The sequence below is a fragment of the Denticeps clupeoides genome, chromosome 1 (genome assembly GCF_900700375.1).
Source record: "Denticeps clupeoides chromosome 1, fDenClu1.1, whole genome shotgun sequence".
NCBI lineage: Eukaryota > Metazoa > Chordata > Actinopteri > Clupeiformes > Denticipitidae > Denticeps > Denticeps clupeoides.
In genome coordinates, this window is record NC_041707.1 from 5,641,075 (window position 1) to 5,657,785 (window position 16,711).

Genomic DNA, 16,711 nt, shown 5'->3' on the forward strand with positions numbered 1-16,711 from the left:
CAGTAAATGGAACAATATGCATAGTTTTGTTTACACACATTAAACACAATATACATAAAGCATAAGCAGGCATGTACATAGCATATGGGAATGTTCTGTCCATTGCAGTATATATGGGGCAGTGGTGGCCTAGCGGTTAAGGAAGCGGCCCCGTAATCAGAAGGTTGCCGGTTTGAATCCCGATCCGCCAAGGTGCCCCTGAGGTGACACTGAGCAAAGCACCGTCTGCTGTGTGCTGCTGTGTATCGCAATGACAGTCACTTCACAATGTGAGTTGTGTAATTTTTGTGAGTAACCATTTTGAAATGGTTCATTTTGCTTTTACTTAGTACATTTTTACCCAAGTATTTTACTTCACTACATAGAAAACCCTGTTACCGAGTTAAACGTGAAGAAAAAAATCAATCTGAACTGAATGGAAATTGCGCAGGCATTCGTGTGTAGCATTCCCACTATTGTGTCGTACGGTATTATGCTCTTCTCTGGGTCCTAGTGCCTGTCCTTACAAGCCAATGAAAAAAAGAAATCTGAAAACAGCAGTATTGTATCTGGGTAAAATGCAACACAACTGATGGAAAAGGCATCATTGAATTCTTCGCGTTATTCTGCTGCGCGTAACTAAATCTTCCGAAAATATTCTTGCTCCCATCCATAGGAGCTTCTAGCATCACACTTCAAGCACACACACAGTAAGTCATCTTCTGATTTAATGTTTCATCTAATTCACAGCTTGTTTGACTCAAACGATTACAACCTGACTGCTGTTAGAAAATGTTGCCCAGATAATTAGCATCAGTTTTTTATAGTGTCTGTAGCCTAATTTTTTACAGCCTGGTTTTCAACACCTGTCCAGAACAAGTAGTTTCTGTCATATTTCGTTATCACAGGATGACTGACATATTCTCACATTTTAATCATCTCTCTCTGAATAGACTAAATAATTTTATTCAGTTGACTGTGCCGTGCATCAAATCTTCTCTCCCACAAGTTTATAAGAACAACAACAAGTTGGGTTGGCGGTTAGATGGCGGTGTTGGGGAGGTGTAGTGCAATGTCACTCTTACCTGTCTTCAAATCTTGAGAGCCCTGCAGACAGCTCTTTGTGCTCAAGCGCGAACAAATCAATAACGGCATCATGCAATACAAAACATGCCTGCACCGTCGGACAGAGGTGTGAGCTTATAAACTTTCACATGAAATCTGCTAAAGCATGTGGTGGCAAATAGAGTTGCCTACATATGCTTTTTGTATCCCAATCATTGCTGAAACGGAACATTTACATTTTTCAGCATTTGGCAGACGCTCTTATCCAGAGAGACTTTTATAGGTGTTTTAAATGTCCATCAGGTCGTAGTGAATGTCCATCACTACGACCCGATCTTTAGACAGTGTTCACATAACAACTTGAATGTAGAACGTTTCTGTATTTCATAGTCCAAATATTTTCTAAACAGGAAGGTTTTCAGTTTTCATTTGCAAGATCTTTAATGACTGGCTGCTCGGACATCTGGTGGAAGTTCATTTCATCACCTAGGAGCCAAGACAGAGAAGAGTCTAGATGGATGCTTTTCTAGTGCTTTGGGAGATGGAGGTACCGGTGGAGCAGTGCTTGAGGATCGGAGAGATCGTGGTGCAGAGCGAGGAGTGATGAGAGATCTGAGGCTGTTGACACTTCCTTGACTTTGTAGGCAAACATCAGCATCTTGGAGGCCAGTGGAGGGAACATAGCAATGGAGTGCTGTGGGAGAATTTGGGAAGGTTGAAAACAAGTTGTGCTGCAGCATCCTGGATCAGCTGGAGAGGTCAAGTTAGCAATAAGAGCAAGACCAGCCAGGAGTGAGTTACAGTAGTCCAGTTTGGAGATGATCAGAGATCGGACATGTATCTGAGTAGCCTGACTTGATAGAGATGGATAAATCCTCCTAATGGTGTAGAGAAGGAATCTACATGAACGAGAGGACATGTGAGATGAGTGGGAAAAATGAATTGTTTTATTGGATGGTTAGAACATAGTCTGTACATTATACTGCCTACAAGTTGAATAAAACAACTTTTTTACATCAAGAAATTTAAACTAAACAACTAAACTTTTACTCAAAGTACATTTTAAAGTATTTTTTTTTACTTTTAGTCAAGTAGATTTTTAGATGGGTACTTTAACTTATACTTGAGAAGAATTTAAGTAGCAATACTTTTAGTTAATTATATCTTTTTTGTACTTTTTCCACCTCTGCAGGTATTGTAGTAATAAGTCCTTGTATGTGCGAAACGTATTTCCAGATAATCAGATGTAAGAGGTGTTTTTCCATTGATTGCCTTTGGAACAGAGACAGCTGCCTTAAGCAAATTATGCAGCCGAGGCCATTAATTTAATCATCTGTCACTAAATTATTTGGACAAAGACGCTTGTTCAATTAATCTGGAGTTATGGCCTGATCACACAGGGCTGTTCATTATTACCCTATTATTCTTTTTTTTCCTGTCTTTGTAGTTCATTCATCCGTTCATGAATGACCGAGGGCTTTGACATGTCTCGCTGGATTCTCTGAAAGAGCCTTATGCAGCCATTACCATTTCACAGCAAGGTTAAAAGCACTTGACATGGGAGAGATCAGGGCAAATGCTCTCAGAGGTTCTTTTCATGTCTTGGCATTCTCAAAGGATCCAACTTTAATCCCTATTACTGCTGGTTTATGAATCAATATTGCAGGGTTTAGTGTTACCTTCTAATACTATTTGTAAGATGAAACCTACGTCTCTGGCTGGAGGCCTTGCATTCCTCCTCAGCATCCTGTCATCGTCAGGATACATGAAGTCCAAGTCCACAGACTTGTGTCCGTCACATTGCTGGAAAATAGAATATGCCTGATTGTTTCTGTTTCACACTTGTACACACATACACAAACACACACAAACTGAACGCGCCAAGCATGGGCATGGTTTGATTTACAATATATTATATAGATGAAACAAGACAGAAACACAATCATTATGTATATTTGCAGATGCACGTCTGAGTCTATGAGTGCTGTCTCTTATCAGGCTCCTCCCATTTTCGATATCATTAATGATCATGTTCTGGGTGAAAAAAAATAAAATAAAACATCAAAGAAAGGATAGAGTCTCGTCTTCAAGACATCAAACTACCAGGTATTAATTTCTTCTTTTACCTATGCATTTATGCAAATCCAAAGGACACCAGTTTGAAAATAGTGCCTGTTATATATTGCCATTTTTCCTTCTTTACTAGAACTAACAGTAACTCCCAGAGTGCAGCAGTTTATTCACTGTTTATTTCACCATTTATTAAGTTTGATTAATAGCAGACAGCTCTCTTCTTTTCTTATTTTCCCATTTCTGGTTACCCACAATCCTATAGCCCATTCTGTATAGCCCCACATACACAACGGTGCCCTAATAGTGGCCAATCACTGTGTGATTAATGTAATCAAAAGAAGTGGAAATGTTCATGTTCCTCTGTCCTGAATGGCCCGCTTGACTCTGAATTGGTGGGGGCGAGGTAATGCAATCCCCCCTCCAAGGTACTTTTGATCTGGAGGCTGCATTAAATTGGCAAGCAGATGAATATGAGCCATGTTTGAACGATGGTGAAAGCGAAGTGCAGATGCCCACTAAGGTCAAAGCCATTAAGCTCATTGATCCCCTGCTCTGGTTCAGTTAGAAATGCAGTGACATGAAAACAGAAGGGGGCAAGGCATGTTTCCTCACGGTTCGATTTCCTCATTTTACCACTTTTCACCTGTTTATTTGTCCTTTGACACATATCACCGAAGCTCTGCAAAGTTATTTTGGCTCTTTGTGGTAATGAAAGTGTCGCTGCTGTGATGTCAAGAGTCTTTCAGAATTGATTAATTAGCCCTGGTAACTCCATAGCTAATATTAGCCAAATGAAGATTCAGCGATGAGTGTGTTGGCTTGTAGTGTAATCAGTCTCGCTGGTCATTCATTTATTGTGCCAGCATATTAATCAACTCTTGCATACACAGGGCACACTGGAGTGGGACCAATTTGGGTGCACATGCGACCTAATTTCTCAATGGTGCGAGGTTACACCAGCTGTTCTTGGGGTGGGGGGATCTCAGGAAATTCTGTATGGTTCCCTAACAAACACACATTAGGTCCATGTCGTATTCTAAACCAATCAGAGATGGTGAAGGGCTGAACGGTCGCCTCTAATTGGCCGTGGTCCGGATACTCCTGTACGTTTGAAAGTGCGCGTTCTGCAGTCGGACAGAGAGAGGTGAGTAGCCTGGACCCGGACAGATAGACAGAGTGGATGTAGCCACAGATAAGAGCTTTAATAAGGCCTTAAAAGTTAGACCCAAGCTCAACCTATACAGCTTTTTTAAAGCCTGAACCTGACATTGTGACGGCCAATGTTGGTCAACATGATTGTACCAAAATGCTTTTTTGCATGTAACAAGTGTTTTATACATGTTTTCTGTCATTTCTTTTATGTTTAATTTTTTTTTCACCACCTCAGCATCCATTTTTGTGCTAATCAGAAGAGTAAAATGACTTCAGCAGCAGGCAGCAGCTACCAGATTGTCAGGCCGAAAGGATAAGCCCTTAAAACACTTGCACTTTTAATTAATTTTTATTTTAATTCTTATCATCTTTTAATTTAAGCTCTGTGAATCACTTTAAACACTTTGTTTGTTTTGTTTGTGATGTAATTTCATAATGTAAAAAAAAACTTGCATGAAGGAAAAGTTTTCTGCCTTAAGCACAGAAGTTGCCCATGTTGCCATTTGGCATTCACCCCATGGTGATGGTAATTGTAGGTTCTGGAAGGGGAGAAAAATTGCAGCCAGTCAGACCGTTTTCCCCTGCAATCCTGTAACCATGGGTCTTGGCTTGAACGTGTCTGAAAAGCGTTTTCAGTTGCAGTGACCTCACTTTCCAGCTCTGATTTCCAATGAATCCAAAAATTGTGTAGCAGTCTCTGAGCAGCATATCCTACTCAGTACAGTAGTATTGGTACCATAGCGCCGCGTTCCTCAAGTCCACATTCAGTTGACTCATCATCAAGTCCTTCATGAGCTGCATCTAGTGGACAGTATGGGACAAAGAGCAAGGAGGACTTCTGCTGCTACTGTTTTTCGTCCAGCTCCCTGCCTGTTTATTACAGTTCAGGTTCAGGGTCACTGCGGTTCTTTAACATCTATTATCTAATGAACAGCATTATGTACTGAAATTTTATCCTTGCACATACACATTTTTAACCTTAGGTAAATATATAATATATATATACATGAATTTCACTTTTTTCATAAGCGTTCATCTAATTTTTGTTAGTTAATTTGCTTTTTTTCCCGTACGAACAATGAATATATCAAGAAAAGTTGGTGTTGATGTCATCAGTTATGTCCATAGTTAAGTCCATAGGGCAACCTTTTATCGATTTGATGTATATATAACTATTCTCAGATATTACCTTGGCGATGTGTGGCTCTTTCTGATGAGCACTGAGACTGTACTCAGAAGAAATGGCACATTCCGATTTGTCCTGTTATCATGTGCAGTCATTAAGTAATCAGAATGGTGAAAAGAGCAGGAATAAAAAGTGACATAGAAAAGCAGGACTGATTAGAAGCCAGCACGTTGCAGTCGAGTGAGAGGTATGGGAAAGTCGTGATTATGTCATGCTGTGCGTCCGCCTAATGTGTTGCCTTTCCTTTGGCAAGTTATTTCAGTCTGTGCATTACTGAAAATCAAGGGGAGAGAAGTGCTCCTAACAACCACATGAAGCAGATTTCTTTTGAGACCCATATAGAATAAGAGCAAACATAAGAATTTTTTCTCTTCCTTCTGCTTAAGAGCAGATCCCCACATATATATGTGTATGAAAAATTTAAACACAATGTGTGGCCTCCGGCAAGGGCCAGTTTGAAGCTAAGAAATAAAAGAGGAGAGATAAAACAACAACCTTCTGCAGAAGCTCCGGGTCATGTGGTCTTTGACCCTGTTTGGGGTTCTTTGTATTTGAAGGGGGTCTAATGATGACTCTCTTCTTCAGCCGAACTGCCGCAGACCATCATATAATTGCACGAAGGGAGTCGCATTGATTTCCAGGCAGCTGGAGCGGAGCCTTTGTGAAGCGGGAGAACCAGGTTACCCTGACCAACTGCAGATCTGTCCAGCCTGCTATTACAGGAGAGTCACCGACTCCTCCAGAGACGGGGTGACATTTCAGTCTACACATTCTGAAGCAGTGCTTTTATAACCCCGAGGATAAAGGGGCACTAACGGCCAATCAGAACAAGCGCTGTAACCCCTGAACCTCAGGTATCAGCACCACAGACAGCTCCCTTTTTATTATTCATGAGCAAATTAAAAGTAGAATACTGTGATTTTTTTTAATTTAATTTTCTAACACTAAACCTTCAACTTCATCAGTATGAATTCAAAACTTTTGAAAAACTTTTGTTATGGTAATGTCAGAGAAAGAAACAGAAACATAGACAGTTCAGTCTAAAACATAACACAGTCTAAAACAGTGGTGGCCTAGCGAGTAAGGAAGCAGACACCAAATCAGAAGGTTGAATCCCGAACCGGCAAGGTGCCACTGAGCTGCCGTGTGTTGCCGTGTGCTGTGATGCAGTGTTTCACAATGACAATCACTTCACCTTCATGTTCACTTTCACTTACTACCATTGTGTCACTGAGCAAGACACTTAACCCTGAGTGTCTCCAGGGGGACTGTCCCTGTAACTACCGATTGTACGTCGTTCTGGATAAGGGCGTCTGATAAATCCTCTTAATGTTAAAATGTCAAACAATCGGCAACACACAAAACTCCGGTCGGGAACACAGACCCAGAGCACCCCACAAAGTCAGGTTCATGACATTTTCTAGAAATTTGTCTCACTGAATTTCTGATTTTCTGATGAGCTATCAACCATAATCGTCATTGAACCCAAAATATTTCACTTCACATCTAATGAAATAAAGTATAGGCAAAGGTTTAAATATGTGCATTCAATTATGAAAACAAATTACCTTTATGATACTGTAACAGTCTTGAAATGCTCTAATAGTAAATTGATGCTGAGAAATTGAAGCCGAGATCTGCATCCTACAGAATAATTGTTTTGTCAAATTACCCGCATGGCTTTCTGTGACGTGACATTTTGCCTTTTTTATTTTTTGCAGTCGAATGATCCTGGCGATGTTTATGTAATAGTTTTGGTATGAAACAGCAGAACTGCTGTGTCTGAGTGTGGATCAGTCTGAAAGGAGCTGCTGTGCAGTGCTGCATACCAAGTTTGTTGTGAACCCTCAGAAGCTCAGATCGGCCTAAATGTCCTGTTTGGCCTGTGAATTTGTTGGATTATGGATGAACTCAAAAAACACTTTAACTTTTGTAAAGCTTTACTTTTTTTTGGCAGGTTGAAAAATAGATATTCAGTATAATTGTGTTTGCCTGAAAATCTAATATGATACGGAAGCATATTTATATGGTACCACGTTTTAGGAGTCAGAAGAACATTTGTGACCCTGTCCAATTTTGAAATATTCTGGGAAATTCATCTTTTGAAATTCATTGTTTCTTTTTTTACAGACAGAAACATTTTTTAATTATGCCCAAATTTTAAATATAAAAATTCTCCATTCAAACTTCATACCCACGATCGTGTATTTCTGATGATAGTTATTTTGTCCCACTTGGCATTTATTTTTATATAATTCCATACCAGAACATTATCCAAAAAAAATTAAATTAAATTGACCATTTTAACCAACACACTACATTTGAGTTGTGATGGAGGGTGACATTTTCAGGGTGGGTGACAGCTCTGCAGCTCTGGTTTTGACATTGAAGACTGGCAGCTTTGTGTGCCAACTGTACTTTAACACAGTGAACCATAATAGTCATGATGTAGTCATGTTTTATTCACACTGGTGCTTTTGTGTTTTCGCCAGCAAGCTGAAGGTGCTTTGCTTGGCGTATGTCTGTAATCTGACACCTTTTTGCCCTCGTTCTTCATTAGGCCAAAAAACACGTTCATGTTAACAGCAAAAGATACAGGGCAGGGAGGCGTTGTATGGAACGACGAAGGAGTGGCCCTCTCTTTGGAGTGGGTCGGTGTTTGTGCTCAACTTTTCAAACATGGAAAGTCAGCTTTCAAAAGGGGTTCCGTCCTTGACCTAAATGATGCGAGAATGGCAATACCTCAGGCACTTGTCTAAAATCCAGGGGTAAAAAAAAAAAAAGGAGCGCAGGATTTGCTGGCTGCCTTTGATGGATTGTGAGCGGGCCGCGGCGTACTTTTTTCTCACCATGTAAACCGTGCCGAGGAATCCCAGGAATCCTCGGGTTCTGCCTGTGTGCCACTTTGGTTGCAGTGATTGTCAGTGAGCCGCTGTGCTCGGAATCGCATTTTGGGAACTCGTTGGGACGCTCAGCAAAAAATCTTCAAATCTCGCCTGACGATGGGGGTGGAAAAGAAAGAGGTCAGGCGCACATGAGCCAACCTGTTAAATTAACGCATCAAGCGTTCGAATTATAACGTCTAAAAAAATAAATCCAACAGATGGTCATGCTATTTTAATATGGCCACATAATAAAAAATTTAAAAAAGCCAATTAGGCTTCAGAACGTACCAGTCACCCAGCCAAAGTTCACTTGTAAACAGTAGGGCCTGTCTGTACATTTTTTTACTCTTATTTGCAACAAATGCGTGTAGTAAAACGTGAGTGTTTTTTCGCACGGTGCGACACTGGCAGTAGCAGCCTAGTTTGTAGAAAAGAGGAATGACAGAGGTTATTGGCTATTTCCTCTCAGTGTGCTCGTAATCGTTTCATTTCTGCATGAAACTGTCTACCCTGCAAGTCGCTTGTAGATTAAACGGCGTCCCCATCTGCCGGTTATTTGGCTCCCGGAACACTTGGCAATCGAAGCGAAAACGAGGGGCCGCGTCTCCTTCGTGAACGCGTTGAACATCTCGCTGCACACGTGGCCAAGCTGATACCCATTCATATTAGTGTAGAGTAATTAAAAATAAAAAAATTCTGCTCGAACACCTCCATCCAGATTCGAGGGGACGAGTTCTGCTCGTTGTCAGAGTGGCGGGCCTCGAAAGCGCTTCGCCGCGTAGCGGTAGTGAGTGGGCGGGGCTTGAGATGTCTTTGAGAGTTGTTCATCAGCTGTGAACGTGTCTTCATTTGTTTTAATGAGACGAGCGCCCACCCCAGCTGTTAGGCCCGCCCCTTCCCCGTCTCTAAGGAGCAGCGTCCTCAAGGGCCATCATGAGCCGTCTTCAGCTGATACGCCGCGCCGCTTTGCCTCTCAGATAAATCACGGCACCTCTGATTGGCTGAAACCGACGATCGTTTCCCAGCTCTGGCTCTTTTTAATGATCATTAACGCCAGTCCTACTTTTTCAGTGCAATATATAAAACATTATGCCGTTCAACTTGCCTTCTATAATTAATGCATTAAACATTAATGCCACGAGCCCTGGTCTGAAGGTCTATTAAATATTAACATCACTACAGCTGGACATTGATCAGAAATGATGCCAGAATGACTCCAGGTTTTTTTTTTATTCAACAAAATAAAATGCATGAAACTTTTTTTTTCCTCAATGGTGCTAAAATTCGGGTAGCAACTACCTTTGGTGTATCGCCAATAAAGCAGTGACTTGCGATGCGTTTATGTGATCTGTGAAGACAGATTATGTGTTTGGACACCAGGTTTTGTCAGCTTGACCCCAGCACCAGCATGGCGTTCAGGTGTCTGTAGCAGAGAAGGTTTTTTTCCCCTTTTAGCCACCATTCTGGAGGTATACGTACGCCGCGCTTCATTTGCCTAATTGGCAGTGCCGCTATCAGTCAGTTCTCAGCACTGGCGGAGCCTTCTTCATTATCAGCTGTTTGCACACAGGCCCCTCAGCATGGGGCGGGGCCTTCATTTTATTGCAATTATTTCTTTTTTTTATCAACTTCTGCACGCGATGCAGAGGCTGCAGTGTTCGGCGACAGCGCGCCGATCGACGGCAGCGTGAAACGACTTGGTCGTTGGGGGAATGTCCAACACCAGCACACCAACTAATAATGCTTTTCTTTTTTCCCTGCGTGTGTCGTTAATGTTTAAAAGTATTTCATGTCGCTCTGGACCTGCCCAGAGGCAATTATATTTCTCCCTCTCTTTTTCTCTCACCCCACCACTCCCCGGTGGTGAACACACTACTGAAGTGGGGAGCGAAATTAAAGGCAGAAATATTTACAGCCACAAGCCCAAAGTTCAAAAGTTCCGTGTTAAAAGAAATTATGTTGTTTTTTTTTAGGTGCCACCGAGGTGCCACTGAGCAAAGCGCCGTCCCCACACACTGCTCCCCGGTGGCCTGTCATGGCTGCCCACTGCTCACCAAGGGTGATGGTTAAAAGCAGAGGACACATTTCGTTGTGTCACCGTGTCACACTTCACTTTCATTAACGTTTCTAATGAGGGTTTAGATATAAACATTATTACTGTGCACCGCCCAGAAATGGATCATCCACTGTCGTGGTTCAAGAATTGCCAAAATAATGCCAATATCCTCATGTCCCAGCAGAGGCTGGGGTCAAAAGATGGGGTGCAGATGCCTCACAGAATGTTGTTAAGGGCCTAGGCTAGGGTTATAAGATGATTTTTGAAAGCTGGTGATTTTGAGACCTTTATAGCATATAAACAACACAAACAAAAAAAATCATAAAACATGCTGTTTGTGGTTTTGTATTAAATAATGTACATTTAGTTTTGGTTTGGTGGGACAGTGTGTAACTATTGGTTGTTGCAGGTGATCAGTCAGCATACTTCATAGAAATCGGTTAATGCATAATACCTAAATACCTTTCCTATGTTTTTTTTTTTCTCAAAATTAATCAGTCTTGAAATAAAAACCTAAATCTGCCGTAATCCTTAAAAGAAAAAAAAAATCCAGTTAGACATTATTTTCCGCATCCTTTTTGTTGAGGAGTAGATGGTCCTCCAAACTCATGTTAAATCTCTGTAATTAAAATAAGATTTGAATAACAGATGCCTGTCAGTCCCTCTCAAACATTGCTATGGGAGCCGCATTTGACTCCGAATAAAGATGGAGGTTCTTAATGAAAGCTTTTTAGATGTTAAATGCAAAATGTAGGCAGCAGAATGACTGTGATCAAAAAGTAATGAAACAGTGCAAGGCTTTTATGAGCCCAAAGGTTGTGGCACAAAGTGGCTGTGCCTTGATTGCGCACCATGCGAGTGGAGAATAAGATGTACCAAAATGCATTTTCTGTGTTTCGACTCATTTTCCTGCCATTAAAAATTGAAACGGGACATTCATTTGCGGGACACGCGTTGGTTTGCGCCTCGGCCAGGGGGGCTGATCACGTTCATTGCTCAGTGAGTGTCTTTTTTTATGTGGAAAGTAATCATTTTTCAAATGCATTGTGAAGACTATTCCTATCATATAAAAAAAACAAAACAATATATATATATCTTGTAAGTAGTTAAAAATAATAACTACACATTGCTAAATATGTTTTACCTGATGTATTTTGGTTCATATATCCAACGGTTAATCAAATGATGCTATGGCATTTTAGATAAGTTAACTGAAAACTAAATGAAACAAATTGTGATGCACAGAAAAAAATCGTATAGAATGTGAAGATGCACACGCCTGCTGCTTACTTATTCTGACATGTTCCTATAAAACAGAAATTGCCAATATCCGTTTACCCGTTCTGTTGCCAGCAGATAAAGTACTCGGTTCTGTGAGAGGGGAAGAAATAAAAAAAAAAAGTCTTCCAAACGCACTTGAGAGCGCTGGCCCAGATTCCCCCATATACATATCATACGTGATGAATGCACGCGCTGCTGATAAACATCTCCCCTGATACGATTTATCATCTATCGTCATTTTCTATGCTGCCGCAGATAAGAAACAAGCCAGTTCTGGTTAACCGTAACCATAAAACATCCCAGAGAGCAGCGCTGCGGGAAGTAGCGCAGGAGGGGTGGGGCCTTTTTTTTTTTTTTTTTATCCACAGGTGCATTTAGAAGCTGCACTTTCTTCTTCTTCTTCTTGTTTTTAGCACTGCTTCTCAGCACTCTGGATGACTGTATCTGGTGGCCATGCTCGCTCCGACCCGTGGGGGCATCTGAGTGCAGGGCTGCAGTCTCCATCAGCCATTAATCTTCCTTATCTCTCTCTCCCGCTCTCTCTCTCTCTTGCCCGCACTCTCCTGCTATTTTATTTAACACTATTGATTTGAGCCACTTTCACCACATTGTTCAGATTAATGAGGTTGATTCTTCACCTCCAATGGCCGAGGTCACTGATGGGTGATGAATCCTTTTCATTAGGTGGACAGGTTTATCAGAGGTTAGCTATGTGTATGGATTACCTGGCATCAAGTTAGCTAACAAGCGCGCAGGTCTTCAAGTTTTCAAGGGCACCCGTCGTGCACAGATGCAAATCCTGATCTGATCACGGGCTTTCCGTTCTTTTCCAGGACCAAGGCAAGGTCTGCGTGACGTACAACATCGGCAGAGCCGACATCGTCGTGCAGGAGAGCAGCATGCCGGTCAACGACGGCAAGTACCACGTGGTGCGCTTCACAAGGAACGGCGGCAACGCAACGTTGCAGGTGGACAACTGGGCCGTCAATGAGCACTTTCCTTCAGGTAACCTTTCACCCACAGACCCCAACGTTCACTTCAACGTTCTGTGTAAGATAAACCGAAGACACCACATCGGTTGACAGAAAGCCTGCCATTTTGCACAGTGGCAGGTACAGACAAACAACAACATTTATTTCTTATATAGCCCAAAATCACATACAGTTCGTCTCAATGGGCCTTGACAGGCCCTACAGTTGACACCCCCCACACTTGACCCTTCTGCACACAAGGAAAAACTCCACACAAAAAAACTCTAGGAGAGAGAAAAAAAAAGAAAGGAAGAAACCTTGGGAAGGAGTGATACAGAGAGGGACCCCCTTCCAGGGTAGAGTGATCCTGCAAATTGTGTCAGTGCAGGGCTGGTGATGATTTGTAATAATAAGTCCTACAGTTGTAGGGTTGGAGAAGTCCAGAATGTAGTCCAGTGTCATGGTCTAGATTACGTGTCCATAATGATGCTACTGGTCCACTTGAAGATCCCTGAAGTTGTAACGGTGGTGGTGGCTGTGGTGACCCTCTGGTTCGTTTCATGATATGTCCTCGTTCAGCAGTTGTCAGGAACCAGGATTTATTTGCTGGTCTCTTTACTGGGGTCTGCCAGTAGTCTGGGCGCCTGATTCCGTGTCTCTGAGAAAACAAACAGAAGCAGCGGCAGACGGTTGCACTGTACGACCGATACTGAAATATGTGGTTATAGTGGTATATTGGTGCTACAATGGCCCGGTACCCTAACTAGGACAGCCTAACTAGGGTGAATTTAACTTTGTCTGTGTCTGTGTCTAACAGGGGGACTCTGTGATAAGCTGGACTTTATAATTGACACTGTGTCAAAGTGAAGTGAAATGAGTGTCTAGGACTTTAACAAAAGGCCAGAGAAAACAGATTTAAACAATCTCAAATACCACATGCTAGTTAAAACGTGCGCTTTTAACAGAGCATTTCGTCATATTTCGTGTGTGGTGTTTACCACTTATTAAGCGGCCTTTACATGATGATGTTATAAGACCTGAATTGCAGTCGCGGTTATCTTAAAGGAAGGTCGGGTTCTATTGTAATGTGTTCTACTACATATAATACTAATTACGTTTGTTGCTTGGGAGTTCTTTTCTCATGATGTGCTCCTAGTCTTGCAATAATGCCGTCATTGCTGGAATATAATGTCGCACAGTAAAGGGCAGGGTCCAGCGCGAAATGAAATAATAAAAGAAGTTTGTGAAGGACATCTTTTTTTCTTGGCTCTCTTGCATAGGGGCATTTGTCAGGTGGTGGAAGAACATCTGTCCGTCCCTAAGGGAACAGTAAGTCATTGTGGCCAGCTCGAGTACAGTGTACGCGGAGACCATCCCATCAATCCGGTCCCCTGTGTGGGTAGTTAATAGAAAATGATATTTCGCACGTCGTGTTCCAGAGCTGAACCGCCTGAAGATGAAGCGTCCTTCTTCAGGCTGATATTACCACAGACCTCCTTCAGGACGATCGTCTGCACAGCTGGCTGTAATGGCCGCTCAGAATCAGCTCGTCCCTGCCGAACGTGACCTGCCCTGTTCCTTCATTGGCTCTGTGCAAAGACGGACATGAAAAAAAAAAAAATAATAGATATTATGAAGATATTTTATGGAAAGTGAGCACCCAGTCTTGTCCTGTCACCCCTGATTACTTTGACTTATCACTGTGTGAATACGGGCCCATCTGCAGGACTTGTTAAAATTGCAGACTGGAAGGTGATAAGAAAAAAAACCTACAAGATTCACAGTAAGATGGCAAATGAACTGGAAACTAACAACTAAATGCAAAATTGGTTTAATGTGGTTTGTCTCTCCTGCAGATTGTAAATTTGTGAATCTGAATTCTCCCACAGTGAAGCGCACAGTGACAATAAGGGAATGGAGCACCCGCCCGTGTTTCCGTTTCTTGCCCCTCCTCTGTGTGAGCGCTGCGTATAAAATGGACGCGGGGACACTTTAAGGAAAGTCTGTCCCTCTCTCATCTCCAGGTTTTGGGCTCAGCCTGCAGCCCTTGTGGATTCAGTATAATGTGACAGCTGCGTGTTTCGCACCATTTTCACGGATGATGCGATTTTATAGCATTGCTATAAACAACAGGAAAATGGAGTTGTCTCTCAAAAAGTCTCTTTCCGAGTTCTTTCTTTGAATTGGTGGCAGTAATGCCATCAGAGAAGGGTGACCCTATGGCAGCTGACTTGAGAATGCTGTGGTGATGGGATGGCTAGACTCAGAAGTGGTCCAGGAGGACTCTCTATATATGCTTCCTTCTTTCATCTTTCAGTTTGGCCTCCAGAATACCTACATTTCATAAATTCTAATTAAATAATTTATCTGCCTTTTGTGGTTTAACAAAGTCGTAGCATGTCTCGACCTTGATTCTGTTTTTGTCAACCTTGGTTTCCACTGAAGGACCCCAAATACATTTTGATATTCATTATGTGGTCAAGAGTTAACTTGATCGACTCAATAAGTTTTAACATTGGAACATTTCTTTACTGTCACCACATAGCCATGAGCACAGGAATTATATCGCATACATAAAAAGAGAGAAACGAGAGAAACAGACTGCTTGCTACTTATCTGTATGTTCAGATTCTGGACTATTTGAACTCTTTGGAACCACGACTACTACCACACCAAACATGTAGATAGGTTATCAGCGCTTTCCTTCAAGCCTTGTGACTGACAGACTAGGTCATGCAATGTTAGAAAAAAACTCTCCATACACTACATACACTTATTTAGGGCTGAGACAGTAGTTCTTTTTAAACACGTGTGAACACATCCATCTTCATAGCTTAATCAAAACCTGTCATTCATTTTAGTTTTAATCATGAAAAAGAACTACATGTCAGGGCACACGTTGATACGATAGTCCAATTAAGGTGGACTAATTTGGCGGACGAATTGCTGATCTCTTAAATGTATTAATATTTTTATGATCTGAATCTGCCCGATGCTACCTGCTACGACAGTCCTTTTTGTCTTGTCTGCCTTGTTTTATGTTATACAGCAGGGTAGGACACGCGTCCCCCAGTGCCAGTGTATGCATACAAACGTATGCTTGTGTGAAGAATGGTGCGAAAGGCCGCCAGCGTGAAGCAGATGGTCCAGAAGAGCAATTGAGATAATATTTGGAGTAAAGAGACCAAAGTAAAGACTGTCTGCTGTTTGCACTTGGGCTGCCCCACACACACACACACACACACACAGCTGTGAGAAGAAAATGCCAATATATATGACATTACTTTCAAGCAGGCCCTCTGTTGACCTACTGCATAACACTGAGGCTCTCACCAGAAATCGCAGTTGTTGCTCATGGGGACAGTAAAGGGTGTCTGATAATGGCCAAGCATGCGCTACCTCAGTCTCGTCTCATATTTTAGCACCGTTTAATGATCAATCTGTTAAAAATTTTCAGAACTACACCTGTCATTTTAATGGCAGTCGTAAAGAAACACTCAAAGGCACAAAGGTGTAGGAAGAACAAAGCCAGGTTGGGAGTGAATAGACTCACTAATCACTAGTGTCTGTCGCACAGACCTTGAGGTTGGATGTGAGAACAGTACTTGATTCAATGGGATCGCAATTCAGATGTTTCAGACCATCAAGTCTTTTAATAACAATGTTAAATGTCTGCATACAGGCATAGTTCATATAGTATTGTATTTACCTGAGAAGAACTTAAAAAACTTTTAAATTCCTTTTCACTGAAAGTATTGGAATTTTTAATAACATTTTATTTTTTCTAATGGATTGTTTTAACCTTCATATTGTCTTTAGGACCATGGAGGGTGATGCTATTGGCAGATTAAGATCACTCAGGCGACTGGAGACAGATTTCTATTTCTTTGCTCACTCACTAAATCCAATGTCTTGGCACTTTTGGGGTCACAAGGCTCTTTCAGGTGTGATTCCCATCCCCAGTATGAATTCTGTTTAGTTGCCACAGTTTGATTTGCATTGAAGAACTCCTGCACGCTCTCTCAGATCGGCAAACGAAAGGAGACTAAAAATTCCTTCTTCA

The 16,711-nt window shown here is 41.8% G+C and overlaps 1 protein-coding gene across 16 annotated transcripts in view; it reads left to right on the forward strand.

Annotated features, from left to right (window-relative positions):
* Positions 1-16,711, forward strand: part of nrxn3a (neurexin 3a) — a 236,087-nt gene that overhangs the window by 188,668 nt on the left and 30,708 nt on the right. For all 16 annotated transcript variants that reach the window (XM_028987720.1, XM_028986089.1, XM_028992522.1 and 13 more), the window contains one exon: positions 12,511-12,682. In XM_028987720.1, the coding sequence (XP_028843553.1) occupies positions 12,511-12,682 (172 nt within the window). The remainder of the gene's footprint in view (positions 1-12,510; positions 12,683-16,711) is intronic.